The sequence below is a fragment of the Hemicordylus capensis genome, chromosome 5 (assembly GCF_027244095.1).
Source record: "Hemicordylus capensis ecotype Gifberg chromosome 5, rHemCap1.1.pri, whole genome shotgun sequence".
Taxonomy (NCBI): domain Eukaryota; kingdom Metazoa; phylum Chordata; class Lepidosauria; order Squamata; family Cordylidae; genus Hemicordylus; species Hemicordylus capensis.
The window spans coordinates 132,817,795-132,831,145 of NC_069661.1; the positions used below are offsets into that span (position 1 = coordinate 132,817,795).

General features: G+C 46.0%; 1 protein-coding gene across 1 annotated transcript in view; it reads left to right on the top strand.

Moving 5' to 3' along the window:
• The first annotated feature begins 3,096 nt into the window (after window positions 1-3,096).
• WNT7B (Wnt family member 7B) overlaps window positions 3,097-13,351 on the top strand; it is a 165,218-nt gene continuing 154,963 nt past the window's right edge. The window contains exon 1 of the mRNA XM_053258412.1: window positions 3,097-3,451. Within this exon, the coding sequence (XP_053114387.1) occupies window positions 3,369-3,451 (83 nt within the window). The 5' untranslated portion in view covers window positions 3,097-3,368. The remainder of the gene's footprint in view (window positions 3,452-13,351) is intronic.

The window sequence follows — 13,351 nt, forward strand, 5'->3', positions numbered from 1 at the left end:
CTCTAAGAGGAACAGTTACACCTTTTCATCTAAGTGGGACAAGTTTCCAGCAGCTGTGGGCTACTGTAATGAGAGTACCCACCAGTAGTCCAAAGCTGCAATCCTAGCCCTACGGGTTTGGGAGTATGTTGGGATGTGACTCACTTCTGGGTAAACTGGCACACGGTTGGAGACAGTACAAGGCTACACTCCTAAAACTATGTTTTTCTCTCTGAGCCTGCTTCCCCCACCCCAGCATTTGTAATGTGGAAATAAATACCCACCTACCTTCTTGGGTTGCTGTAAAGATTAAAACAAGACTATGTATGTGAAGCTTTGAATACTCTAAAGCTGTGGATAGCTTCCATTCTTTAGGATCCACCCTCAACAGTAAAGGATCCAGCAATAAAAAAAATAGCTGCAGATTAGCACTCAGTAGGGTTGCAATGAAGGCCTTGGAAAGGATATTTAGATGCCTTGACATGTCTATACTTACAAAGGTTAGAATCGTTCAAACAATGTTTTTCCCCATGGCACTCTATGGATGTGAAAGCTGGACTTTGAAGAAGCAAGACAGAAAAAGCATTGATGCTTTTGAACTTTGGTGTTGGAGAAAACGTTTGAGGATATCATGGACAGCCAGGAAAACAAACAAATGGACCATAGAACAAATCAATCCAGAATTTTCACTCCAGGCACAAATGACCAGACTCCAACTATTATACTTTGGATACATTATGTGAAGATCCAGCTCCCTTGAGAAGTCCATAATGCTGGGGAAAGTTGAAGGAAAGAAAAGAAGAGGTCGATTATGACAGCTATGAATGCATCAGTGAAAGACTTTAAAGGCCAAGTTGAAGACAGATCATCCTGGAGAGAATCTATCTATGTGCTCGCTAAGCGTTGACACCAACTTGATGGCACTTAATCAATCAATCAGTTAACATTATTGAGCTCCCACAATCCTTCAGTTATTTACACTTCCACCCCCACCCCACCCCTCTCTCTCTCTCTCTCTCTCTCTCTCTCACACACACACACACACACACACACACACACACACACACACAGTTGAAAGGTGAAGAATGTTTTCCAAATATTTTTTGTGGGAAACCGTGACAGAGAAGATAAAATATGAGACACACACTTCAGCGCTGTGGGGTCATTTTCTGCTGCTGTTTTATTTTATTTTATTTTCCTTCTTACAAAGGAGGTGGACAGTTGACATCTTATTACAGTTTCACCTATACATTAAAATATGAAAACAGGCTGTTTCTTTTTAACTGGATGGGTGTGGGTACTTAAAAAGGGATCACTGGCATATTTCATTGTAGTGCCATCTATACAGAATTATATTTAAGACAGGAAGACAGCTGGCACACCTCGCTTTGGTGCCACACAGAACAATCAGGATCTCACCCTCTCCTTTGTGTATGTGGCATAGGTGGAGATTTTAAAAGTGATGGACTATGAAATTGCACTTCCAGGAGTTAGGGGAGAGGGTTCTCTCCTCTCCCAGGCAGCTCCTTAGAGTGAGGGAGATAATGAAGAAAACAGGAAGGAATAGGGATAGAGCTGGAGGCCCCTCAGACAAGTGGGGGCGAGGTTCTTTGTACCCATCTGCAATTATAGCTACACCCCTGTGCATCCCACATGAGGGACACACACTTTGCAGTGGTGTGGTGTCGTGCGTTTCCAGGAGCTGCCTTCTTCCGAGGTCTACAGGGGGGCTGCTTTCGTGGGTTGATGACCCCATTTGCCCTGTAGGTCAGATCGTGAGTCCCTTGGAGGGAAGAGCCTGGAACTTGGACTTTATCACCAATTGCCAAGGCCCAGACGGTACAATCCTCCCGCTCTCAAACACAAACACACCAGCCCGTCCACACAAGCCTGCAATATAATTAGAGGTGTGTGTGTGTGTGTGTGAGAGAGAGAGAGAGAGAGAGAGAGAGAGAGAGAGAGAGAGAGTTAATTTGTTTGGAAGCCAGTCGCGGTATATAAATAAGGCTTAACCATACTAGAGAATGAGAATGACACCTGATACGCTTTGGTTAACGCCGGTCAAGAGGAACGCATCACGTTTGTCCAAAGCGCTGTCGTGGTGATCTTTGCCGCAGCCGTGTTGGGTAGGCCTACACTCTTATGCCCACCTTGCAGATGGTGAAGGGAGAGGAAGAAACGGCTTGTGCGTGCTGCGCTCAGTTGAGCGAAGAAGGCGGCATCTTAGCCGCCCGGATTGCAAGTGTTCACGCAACACGCGGCCCATTGAGAAGGCCCGCCCCTGCCGCAGCCGCTGCAAGGTTTGGAAGTTCTGCTGCGCCTGCTGAAGCTGTCTTGCTCTGCCATCTGGGGCAACCCGTTAAAAAACGACAGACTTTGGCAAGCCTCGTCGTTGCTCAGACAAGCCGTTAGTAATGATTCACCTACACAATGCAGTCCAAGGGCATGGCACTGTATACAGCTTTCTAAGCAAAACACAACAGGTCCCTACCCCGAGGAGCTTCCAGTTTAGATTTCCAGAGACGACAGAGGGAGGGAAGAGGCAAGGGTAGAAGGACTGGGCAGCCGAGACTGGGCTCCCTCTGTTGCCTTCCCGCTCTGAAGGCGGTACTCTAAGCTCCTCGAAGTCAGGGTACACCGTCCTGCTGGTGTTTGTTCGCGGGCTGCCTGTGCCTTCCATCAAGACCATGCACAGTGGTGGGGCTGTAGAGGAATAGTCACCAAGCACTAGAGCACAAAGAAGCTCGGACTTCCTCTCGCCATAGCCAAGGCGATTGTTTCCCAAGCAAAGTTGGAAAGAACTGCCGCGCCACGGAAGGGTAGCTCTCCAGCTAGCTGAATCAGTGTCATTCCATTGTCATCCTCCCCCTTACCAACCAAAAAAAAAAAAAGGAGGCGGTTTGCCGGGATGGTTCGCCCAATGGTAGCTTGGAGTCTCTGGAGAGTTGGCGAAGAGAGCGAGCGAGCGAGAGGCGCAGTCTGCCCTCCGAATCCCCGGGAGCATCATCATTCCACCGAAAGAAGCCACTCGCTAACAAGCTCCCAACCGCTGCGAGATGACTGGCAGGAGAACTGCGCCAGGGGCAGCAGCAACAACAGGAGCAGGAGGAAGAACGATCGCCACTCCGCAGAGAGAGCAGCGACCTCAGCACCAGCCAGGGAATTGACTAGGCACAGCACTCCTAAGCAAACAAGCCCAAAGCGGCAGCCCCCTCTTCTTCCCCCCCAAGCCCAAACCGGATTCCAAGCACAACCTACACATCTGATCCCCCTTCCCCCACAAAGAAGAACAAACCCCAAGCAGGGTGGGGAAGTTGTGGGGGCCCTCAAGGAAGAAAGCCTAACCCAAAGAAGAGACCCTCCAAGAGTGGTTAGACCTGGATACGACCATGATCCTTTTCTCATCTCGCAGTGTTTTACTTTCAGTCTATTACCCTCAGATTTTCCTCATCCTTACCAGTGGGAGTTACTTGTAAGTGATCCAATTTTTTTTTTAAATTCCCCTCCCCTGTATGTTTGATCGTTTATTTGAAGGCTAGGTGGTGCCCACCCCCTTAAAACGAGCTGGTCAGTTGCGATGTGCGGGGGAAAGACGTTTGATCGAAGAATTGTTGCGGGGGAGAGGGGGGAATATGTGTTGGCACGGGAGGGGGGAGCGTTTTCTCTGAAAGGAGGTTACCTGTAGCGGGTCTGTCACTTCGGGTACTCTCTTGAATAGGGAAGCCTCAAAAGGAAGTCCCTCAAAACCCGTTGGTGTGGCTTTTTCAAAGGACTGTGGCTGTGGGGTTCTGTGGGGGAGATGCTACTAGCAGGTGTTCCATAAGGAGGACGAAGGGCTGGTGGACCAGTCTTGATTTCCGCAGGGTTTCAAGTCTCATCTTTCCAAATGGGGGCTTATAAGAAGCTCTGCTGGACAGAGCGTGAATGGCAGATGCGTGAAGCTCCCTGCAGACCAGGCTGCGGTCCCGTTACTCTTGGGGGAGAAAGGCCAGTTGAACTCAGACTGACTGACTTGCGCGTAATCAGGCATAGGATCGGACTATTACAAGATATGAAGGAAGCCTGCCGCGGGTTGGGCGGGGTGCGAGGCGTGGGGAGGAAAGCAAGGAAGGAATTGATGTGACCTGCTAGCTGCTGAGTTTCCAAACAATTACCAAATTATTTCTGGATTGACTTAAGTAGGCTGTAATCGTAGGAAAGCTGGGAGTAAATCCCACAAAAGTCCGTGGGGCTTACTTTGCAGGAAAGATGAAGAGATTGAATCCTGTTGAACGCTATATTTCGGTGGGACTGAGTGTGCTCTTGGGGAGAACAGTACCCTGGAGCAGAACTGAACAAGAAGCCCTCCTCTGAAGTATTGGTGATGAGGTGATCTTGTATTCAAATGATAGACTTACCATCTTAAGCAGATTCCTATACTGTAATACGATATAATTTAGGACACGACCCAGCCACAAGTTAAGTACTTTCTAATGTCCTACTGGTTTCAGCGGGAGATCTGAGCCCTGTGAAATTACCGGTAATGGCTTTCCACGCTTTGAACTTTGGCTAGATCGTGCCCATGGAGTCTCAGACACACAAGGGTTTCTTCTTCTCTTGCCCCGATTTTCACCCCCTCCCCTCCAGCCCACGATTTCCCAAGCAGGATTCTACTTCTGCTTTTCAGGAGGCGCTTGCCATCTTCTGAACAGCCAAAGGTTGCAGAAGGATATACGCGATGAGAATCGGGGCACAGCTGGAGGGAGTTTTGGGGAGCGGGGGAAGGGAGTCGTGTTGGTTCCGCTCGATGGGAAGCGTGGTGACTCCGAAGTGAGCGCAGTGAATTCCTGAAGCACTTCCTTCGGCATAACCTCATACGGCAGGCTTCCTGTCCGAAATGCCACTGGCAATATTCGGCTGAACGAAGCGCTCCCCGTGCACGCGAGAAATAGCCCACCCAATACGGATTCTGCCATTTCTACTTCATCTTCTTTGCCCGGCTGCGGAAGGTGGAAAAGGGGCTAGACGCGCGGGAGATGCAGGGTGCGCTGTTTAGCCAGCTTCTAGTGACCGGCTTCAGGGTTTCCAGACGCTTCTCCGTTCTGGAGAGGTTTCAAAGCGCTTCACATACATTATGTCAGCGGTCCTTGCAAGGGAGGCAAGTTGTATTATCCCCATATTGCAAATGAGGGGGGCAGGACAGAAGATGAAAGACAATAGGGGAGTCCATTTAGCCTAAATCCTTAATGAGTTCCATGGTGCTTACTTCCAAGTAAGTCCCTGCTAACTGAGCCAAGAGTTACCTTTTAAAATGGTGATTCTCTTTATTTAACAGGGGGGAAGCAAGTGGCCATATCCATCCCCAGCACAGCATCCCTCCAGTGGCTGTTGCTGGTGTCTTTCTTATGTTTCTTTTTTAGATTGTGAGCCCTTTGGGGACAGGGGACCATTTTATTTATGTATTTATATCTATGTAAACCTCTTTGGGAACTTTTGTTGAAAAGCGTTATATAAATTACCCATCCTATTTCCTTTCGTGTCCTAAATTACAGAGAAGCAGATTTAGGCTAGACATTAGGAAGAATGTCCTAACTCTAAGAGCTGTTCTACAACAGTCGGCTTTGGGCAATGATGAGGGTAGACTTTGTTTCTCTAGAGGCTGCCAAACCGAGGCTGAAGGCATCTCTCAGGCATGCTGTAGAAGCCTCCTGTTCTCTGTAGGGGGCTGGACGAGGACTCCAAAGTATCTCCCAGTTCTAAGATGCTCTGAGTCCAAGTTAGTGTGAGCAGAATTGGAATCTTAATAAGCTCATCGCTGAGGCAAGATTTGAACCAGGGACTTCCCAGACTGTCAGCACAAGTGTTTGTAGGTTGTTGTTGTTTGCCTAATAAATCCTCGGCCCTCATATAACTTGGAGAGCAAGAGGGCAGAAGCTAACTGCTTTGATTTCCATTAACTTCAAAGGAAATGTGTGCAAAGCAAAACTATGCACGTTTGCTGGGAGGCAATCGAACTGTGTTCGACGGAGCTTACTCTCTAAGTATACATAAGATCGCCGCCTTAAGCTCTTCGCTAAACCACTCCCATTGAACCCTATGAGATGTTCACGTTGCAATCCTATGTACATATACCTGGAAGTAAGTCCTGTTTAATCAGTGGAACTTGCTTCTGAGTAAACATGCATAGGCTGTAACGCTCAAATCACACGGATAATTACCTGGGAGTAATCTCAATTTAATCCAAAATTTATTTCTGAGTAAACAGGCACAAGTTGCATAGCACTGAACTTGAGGGTGGAGCGTATCCTTCTAACTTCTCCGTCCTGCGGATTATATTCTAGCAGCTATATCTCTATCAGCCTCATATTTATAATTCCATCGATCCATATTAGTGAATGTCCAACTTCTCATTCTCTGTGGGAAAATACACTCTTTCCCAGCTCAAGTTAGAAATATACCCACTTTAAAAAAAACAACAAAAACCCGGGAAAGAAACATGTCTATTTCTCCTCCCTCCTTAATTCATAATGAAATGCATATGCCTTGGCCACCGATTTTAAAAGAAGCCTGATTTATGGAACCACGTTGGGTTTGCATTGCGTTGGAGCCCAGTGATTAACTCGAATCACTCCGGCTTCCAGCTCTTCATATCGCGGGGCGCACAGACCCGTTAGGAAACTGCTTTCGGGTTCTTCTTTTGTAAAAGCCGGGACGGGGAAGAAACATTTATAATTGAAAGAAAGAAAAAGAGAACCCCTTAATATAAACCTAGTTGTATTTTCTTGAAAAATTGTAGGAAATGACGCTCCCTACCAAGTTTTCCTTTCTATAAATAGTTCCAAGCCTTGAAACAAAAGTTTTCTCAACCACACACCAGATGCTGGTGGTTTCCCTTGCAGTGTGACATAATTATATGGTCCGAAGGCAAAAAGCTATAGAAGTATAATAATAATACGAAGGCAGCTCTGCTGATGGGGGAAACACAAGCGTGGGCTTTATTTAGAGCTAACTTCCCGGCGATTGATTCCACAGCGCTGATTCCTGGGACAGTGAGAATTTGTGGTGCCTAAATTAATCCTGATTGCCCCCTCTACCCGCAGCGACCCCTTTCCCAGCTCATCATTTGTTCTGAAATACAGTGGGAGAGTTTAGGGAGCCAGCCGAACTTCGGTCCCCTTGTGTAACCAAGTAGAGCAGAAAAGGAGCAAGAGGTGAAGTGCAAAAAAGTGAGATGCGAATTCAGAACTTCAGAGCACACCAAATGGCCCATCTAGTACAGCAACAGCCAACCAGATGCAAGTGGACGCTCAGAAGCAGGCGTTGACATCCCCCTGTTGTTCCCCCCAGCAACAAGGGTATGCTGTTCCTGAACAAGGAGGCTCCACTTACCTGTTGTGATTAGGAGACCTCGATGGAACTATCCTCCATGAATTTGTCCAATTCTTTTAAAAAGCCATCTAAGCTAGTGGCCATCACAACATTTTCCAGCAGTGAATGCCATAAATTTATTATATACGAATACAAATATTTTTATGCCTTGTTTTAAAACAAAAGTTCCCAAAGCAGTTTACATAGATATAAACAAACAAAAAAATAAAATGGCTCCCTGTCCCCAAAGGGCTCACAATCTAAAGAAGAAACGTATGACAACCACAGCGACTGGAAGATTGCTGTGCTGGGGATGGATAGGGCACTCCCCTTGCTAAATAAAGAGAATAACCACTTTTAAGAGGTGACTCTCTTGTTCAGCAGGGAATTTGTTCAGTTAGTAGGGAATATATGCGTGTGAAGAAGCATTCGGTTAAATGTGAATCATGCCCTTACTTGTGAGTCGGTCAAATTAATACCAGTGGGATCCAGCCATAATTAAACCATTTAAATACCATTGATTTCAATGGGAAAGGTCAGCATATGCTTAAATCAAGTCCTCTTGTCTATTCTGAAGTCATTGGTAGGCGATTTAATTGGGTACCCCCGAGCTCTGTTGCTATGAGAGGTGGCACGACGTATCAGATCAACAAGCAACCTGCGTAATCCTCACAAGTAGCGGGGGAGCCCTGCCACTGCCACGTGGAAAGACGAGGAGGCAGGGCCCGGAGAAGCTGTCTCTGCAGCACCTCTGCTGCTCTTCCGGGTCCTTCCTGGCTTGAGCAGAGGCGGTGCAGTGGAGGAGCCCATGCTGACAGCTGAAAGGGTGTGCCTGTGTGAGCACGGTGTCGGCTTGGCTTGGGTGCAGGAAGCCCAGGTGCTGCTCTCCATCGGCCCCCCCGCGCCCCCCCACGTTTGGCTCCTGGAACCAAAACGGAGCCTGGGGAGCTTGACGGGGCCTTGAAAGCGCATGTGCGGAATCAGCCTTCCGGCCCGGCCCGGTGGAAGGAAGCTGCTTCCTGGCTGGCTGATAGTTCGTGTCTGAGTGCTGCTTTCTGTTGCCAGCACCGCCCCCCGCCCCCCGCTTTATCAGAACAGTTCTGAGACCTTCAAAACTGGGGTTGTTTTCCAAATCAAATATTCTCCTGTATACTTCTGTGTGTGTGTGTCGTGGGGGTGGGGGGGAAGGGTTCTGCACAGCAAGGGTTGGTCCCTCTTCCCATCTGTAAGGAAGGACCCATACCTGCCCTCCTTTCCCCAGTTTTGCTGTCCAGTGCTCTCAACTTCTTCATGCTGTTTATCCACTTTAAGAATATAGGGAGTAATAATGATTTCCTAGGACCCACCATCACATCCTGCCTTCTTGAATCATAGAAGAGAGCCAATTCCACCTGAATAAGGACATAGCTACAATTCAGACACTTTCTTTGGATGGCCACTGGAATGGCCATAGATTGTTCATCTAGCTCAGGCTACCTAGTGGACTTTGCTCAAACGAACCTTTCTCCTCAAAGCCAGGGAAGGGTGGTAGATAATGCATAGGTATTCTAATCGCATTTGATAGAATAGGATGCTGCTGCATCACTGTTATGGTGGGAAGAAACCCACACAAGTATCTGATGTGTGACACTGTGGAACTACTTGGACATGTCTAGCTTAAATAGTGGCAAAGACATTTGTGACAAATGTACAGTAGACATGTTCTGAACAGCAATGTCAGCAGTAAATGGACTGCTCTCCAGTCGGTTGTGTGAATAGCTTTCAAAAGTTATCAACTGAATGTTGACTTTGTATAGGTCTGTATTTTGTTGATTTGGCATCCTCTGGTCCTAGAACTTACTGCCACCAGGCATAATGAAAATGTACTGAAATTTCACACACCAGAAGAGAAGGAGAAGCCCTCTATTCTTTCTGAAGCATAGCGATATTGACGATAATAACCATTTGCATGTTTATAGCACTTTGCAGCACTGTGTTTTTCAAATGTTCTGCCTTCAAGGAACCCACTCTACATATGTGTCTGCCATTGCCTATTGAAGAGGATAATGAAGATAATACTTTGGTTTGACCATATGTTTCAGTAATCCTTATCACAGCCCTGTAATGAAGGCCAGTATTATCATCTCCAAAGATGAAGAACAGAAGGGACTAAGATGTAGCAGCTGAATTAATTGCACAAGCAATATTAGAACTAGAGACTACCTGACTGAAAACAGCTCTATGCTACAGTAGTTCTTGATTGAGTAGGTTCCTCCTTAAAGATGGTTATTTCACGCTCTGTAACCATGTAAAAAGGTCTGAGAAACCAAAGGATGGCAGCTTGGTACTGAAAGATAAATTATTTGGATTCAGAACACAAGTGCAGACTTTACAAGAACTGATATTCCCACATTATATCTTTCACACAATGGCCAATTCTGTGTGCTTCAAGGAGTATACACCACTTTTAATTCTGGATTATTTAATCTGGAATAATGATCACTGAGTTCTGCCTTCACAATCATTTCACAAACGAGAATCTTCACTCGCCTAATAAGCATGCATTGAAACGTGTGTGCGTGTGCACACACGTGTGTGTAGGGAAGTAAATTTTTCATTGTGTTGGCCTCTTCCCCATACATCCACATGAGTTGTTCTAAAATGCTCAACCTACATTAGGAAGTGGTAGCTGAGGTTATGAGGCAATTCATGGTTGCACCAACCTTTGGTTGCATACCCTCTGAGGAACCATACAGAAATACTGGGTGTTACCTGAACTGTGGTAGCACCAGAAAAAATATGGGGGTGCACAGAAGGGGTAAAGTTAATTTCCGGGGGGGGGTGAGAAGTGAGCTTTCTCTTACATGTTAGAATTCTGAAAATGAAATTATAGCATATTTCACATTGCCATCCTGAATATATTTTCTCTCTCTCTTAAAGTAAACACAGGAGTCCAGCAGTGGTGGGTGGGAGTGACCTATTTGTCGGTGTTGGTGAGGGTGGGGGAATTCTTTCCCTCTGGCACCATCCATGTATACTTCTTGTTCACTAGCCTCCAGCAACCTCTACAGTGGCTGCTGAAAACTTGATTCTCCTGTCTCCCATATGCTTTTATCACCTTTTCTTGGAACCCAGTTATACATTGGGTTATACATTGGGAACCCAGCTATACACTGGGAACCCAGTGATACACAGTTAAAATTTGGAACAATGAGTTCTAAAAACTGAATCTTGAACTGTGTGTGGGAGGAAAAAAATAATTTCATTCATTTTGCCTAAATTTGTTCCTGACCTAGAACAGCTGCTTGAAGGGATGGTGCACACATACATGTTCTTCGCTTTATTTCTCTGTATCACATTTGATGACTGGCAGTTGAATATACAAACAGATTCCAAAGCATTGCATCTCAGATGATGCATATGTTCTATCTGTGATAGTGCATTCTCACTAGCAGATCATCACCAGATGTTGAGTCATCCGGGGATGAACATGAACTTCTGAATCAGCCCTAAGCCTCTGTGTTTCTCTTACAGTTCAAAACATCTATCTAGGCTGAGTGCTGCTTTCCTTGTTATGAAATACTAAATAGGCTTGCTCATTATATAATTTACTCATTACTCATTAAATGCTAACACATGTAATAGTGCCCCAACACCATTACAGCAACAACCAAAATCCTTCTTCAGAAGTATGGGAGAATTGCAGAGAAATCCCTTGCCCATCTTCTCTCCATTCCAAAAAGTCACCAAGTGTCTCCTTGCATGTGGGATTCAAAGTGTGTATTTGCTTTCTTAGAAAATGTGCTTTTGTTCTTAGGTTTTAAAATGGTAGAATCAAATATATAGTAATTTCAGTTGATCATTCAAATCAAGCCTCACTGATAATTCTGCTGTATGCGTCTACATAAAAACTTCCAGATGACATTCTTTTGGTCAAGGACAGAAAACTAAAGAGAGGTGGGTGATATATTTAGACTAGACAGAGAGTTTGGATGGTATAGAAGTCTAATCTGGTATCTTTAGGCTTATGTGGAAGCCTTTTTAGAAGGGTCCAACAGAGATTGTGTTATCCTTGGAGCTAGGAGGACTAACTTCAAAGCCTGAACTTACTGTGTGGCTTGGCCACATTGCTATTTTTCAGCCTCCATCTCCTACTGTTTCGAACGAGTTGGACAAATATGGATTCCATTCTCTGCCTTAATGGTGGGGCTCTTGATGTTAAGAACTCCAAGGAGACAGATAACTGGCTAAACTGATGACATTGTGCAAACACAATGCAGCACTATTTTGAAATCATTCTGATTGGCAGGGTTGCTGTTGTATGGGATAGCTGGCCATGAGATTTGGAGTAGGAAAAAAGAGTAAGAACCAGCTCCAGACAGTTGGGGTGCGGCAGGGCAAGGTGCAGGTGAAGCAAAGAGAAGGTGGTCTGTAGCAAGTGTAAGGGGCAGCAATAGCAAAGTCTCCTTGGTGCTTAATCCCTGATCCAGAAGCCTTCATAGGGGGGTCAAGGGGTATCACCTGGGCAGAGGTGCTCTATCCCCTGAACTTTGGGCCCAAGGTCCGGGGCCTCCACACCCCTTGGGAGCCCCCAAGTCCTCTTTAGTCTGTCCTGGGTGATATGGTCACTGTGCCACACCACTAGCCTGTGCTGCGCCAGGTGGCCGAGTGTGATTGTGACCTACACTTTAGAGACAAAGTGGGAAGCGGGGAAAGACTGACATATGTGGGATGGGAATATGTTGAGTTGCATGTCTTGAAATGTTTCTGCTGAAGCATATTTGCATAAATATACCTTATATATTCTTGTGAGTTCAGTTGCTGTTTGTGACCTCAAGAACCCTCGTGTTAAAAATACATCATATGTCATGCTGTGTGTGCATGCAGGGGGATGATGCTTAACTTTCAGCCGGTGGGTGGAGGTGGGGCTCCAAAAGACTTCAGGTCCAGGCTCCAAAATTACCTGCACCTGGGTCGCTGAGTCCAATTGTTCTTGAGAGGCTTTCTTGCTGGTGTGTCTGTAGCTCTTTCCTGCAGATTCTTTCGTTGGCAAGAGTTGGGTAATTGTATACAAGCTGAATCCCTGCTTGACTTGTTAGTTCCTAGATAAATAAAGTAGTATGTAGTCAAAACAAAGTCAGCAAAAAGGATAAAATCATTTATGTAAAACTAGGCATTGGGTTCTTACACTAGTAAGACCAGACAAAATAATGTGAGATGATTTGGCCAGCACACACAAATGAACCATAGTCCATAGGTTGTCCACACCAGTTTCAGAAGCTTATGGTATCACTGAAGATGCATCACTATGAGAGTGCTGGCGCCTTTGCAAACACAAAGTGGATTATCTGAAGTCTACTTCTGCATCTTGTTTCTAAATGCATCTATACTTGGGATATCAATGACATACAGGTATGTCTAGCTGATCAAACATCTTGGATTGACTAATTGGATAATTGGAAAAAGTATTGTTATGAGTTGAGATGTCTTGATTACTGTGAATGGATATCAGTATAGTTTTACCTAAAATTACATACGATGTAATTCGTCAGAGCAGGGCAGTCTCCAAATTTTGTGGCGTCCTCAAGCATCGGTTTGCTGGTGCCTTGCATGATAGGTTTACCTTGGCATGTTGGGGGGAATTGATGATGTAGACAGTGGCATTTCCTCCACAGGTAGATGGTCCTCTCCATGAGCAGAGTCATTCCCTCCCTGGAATGGGATGCTCTCTGATAGTTCCTCCTCCAAGTTGTTGCTACTACTCTTGCATCCCCTTTTCTCTGATGGGGAGAGGGCAGATGCAGGTGCAGGTGCTGCCACAAGAGGACTTGGCTACAGTAGTTCCTTCTTCTTCCCTCCCTGCTGACCGATGGGCTTCCTCCCAGAGACCCCAAATAATCACAACAGCCTCTGAGAGCAAGCCTATTGGCCAATGAGAGGAGAGAGAAGGCAGTGGTGGTGCAGGTCTCTTGGCTGAGACCAATGCTGTTCCTGCCTTGTCCAAGCACACACACACTCCCATCTGCACTGGGAAGTTTTGTTCCTG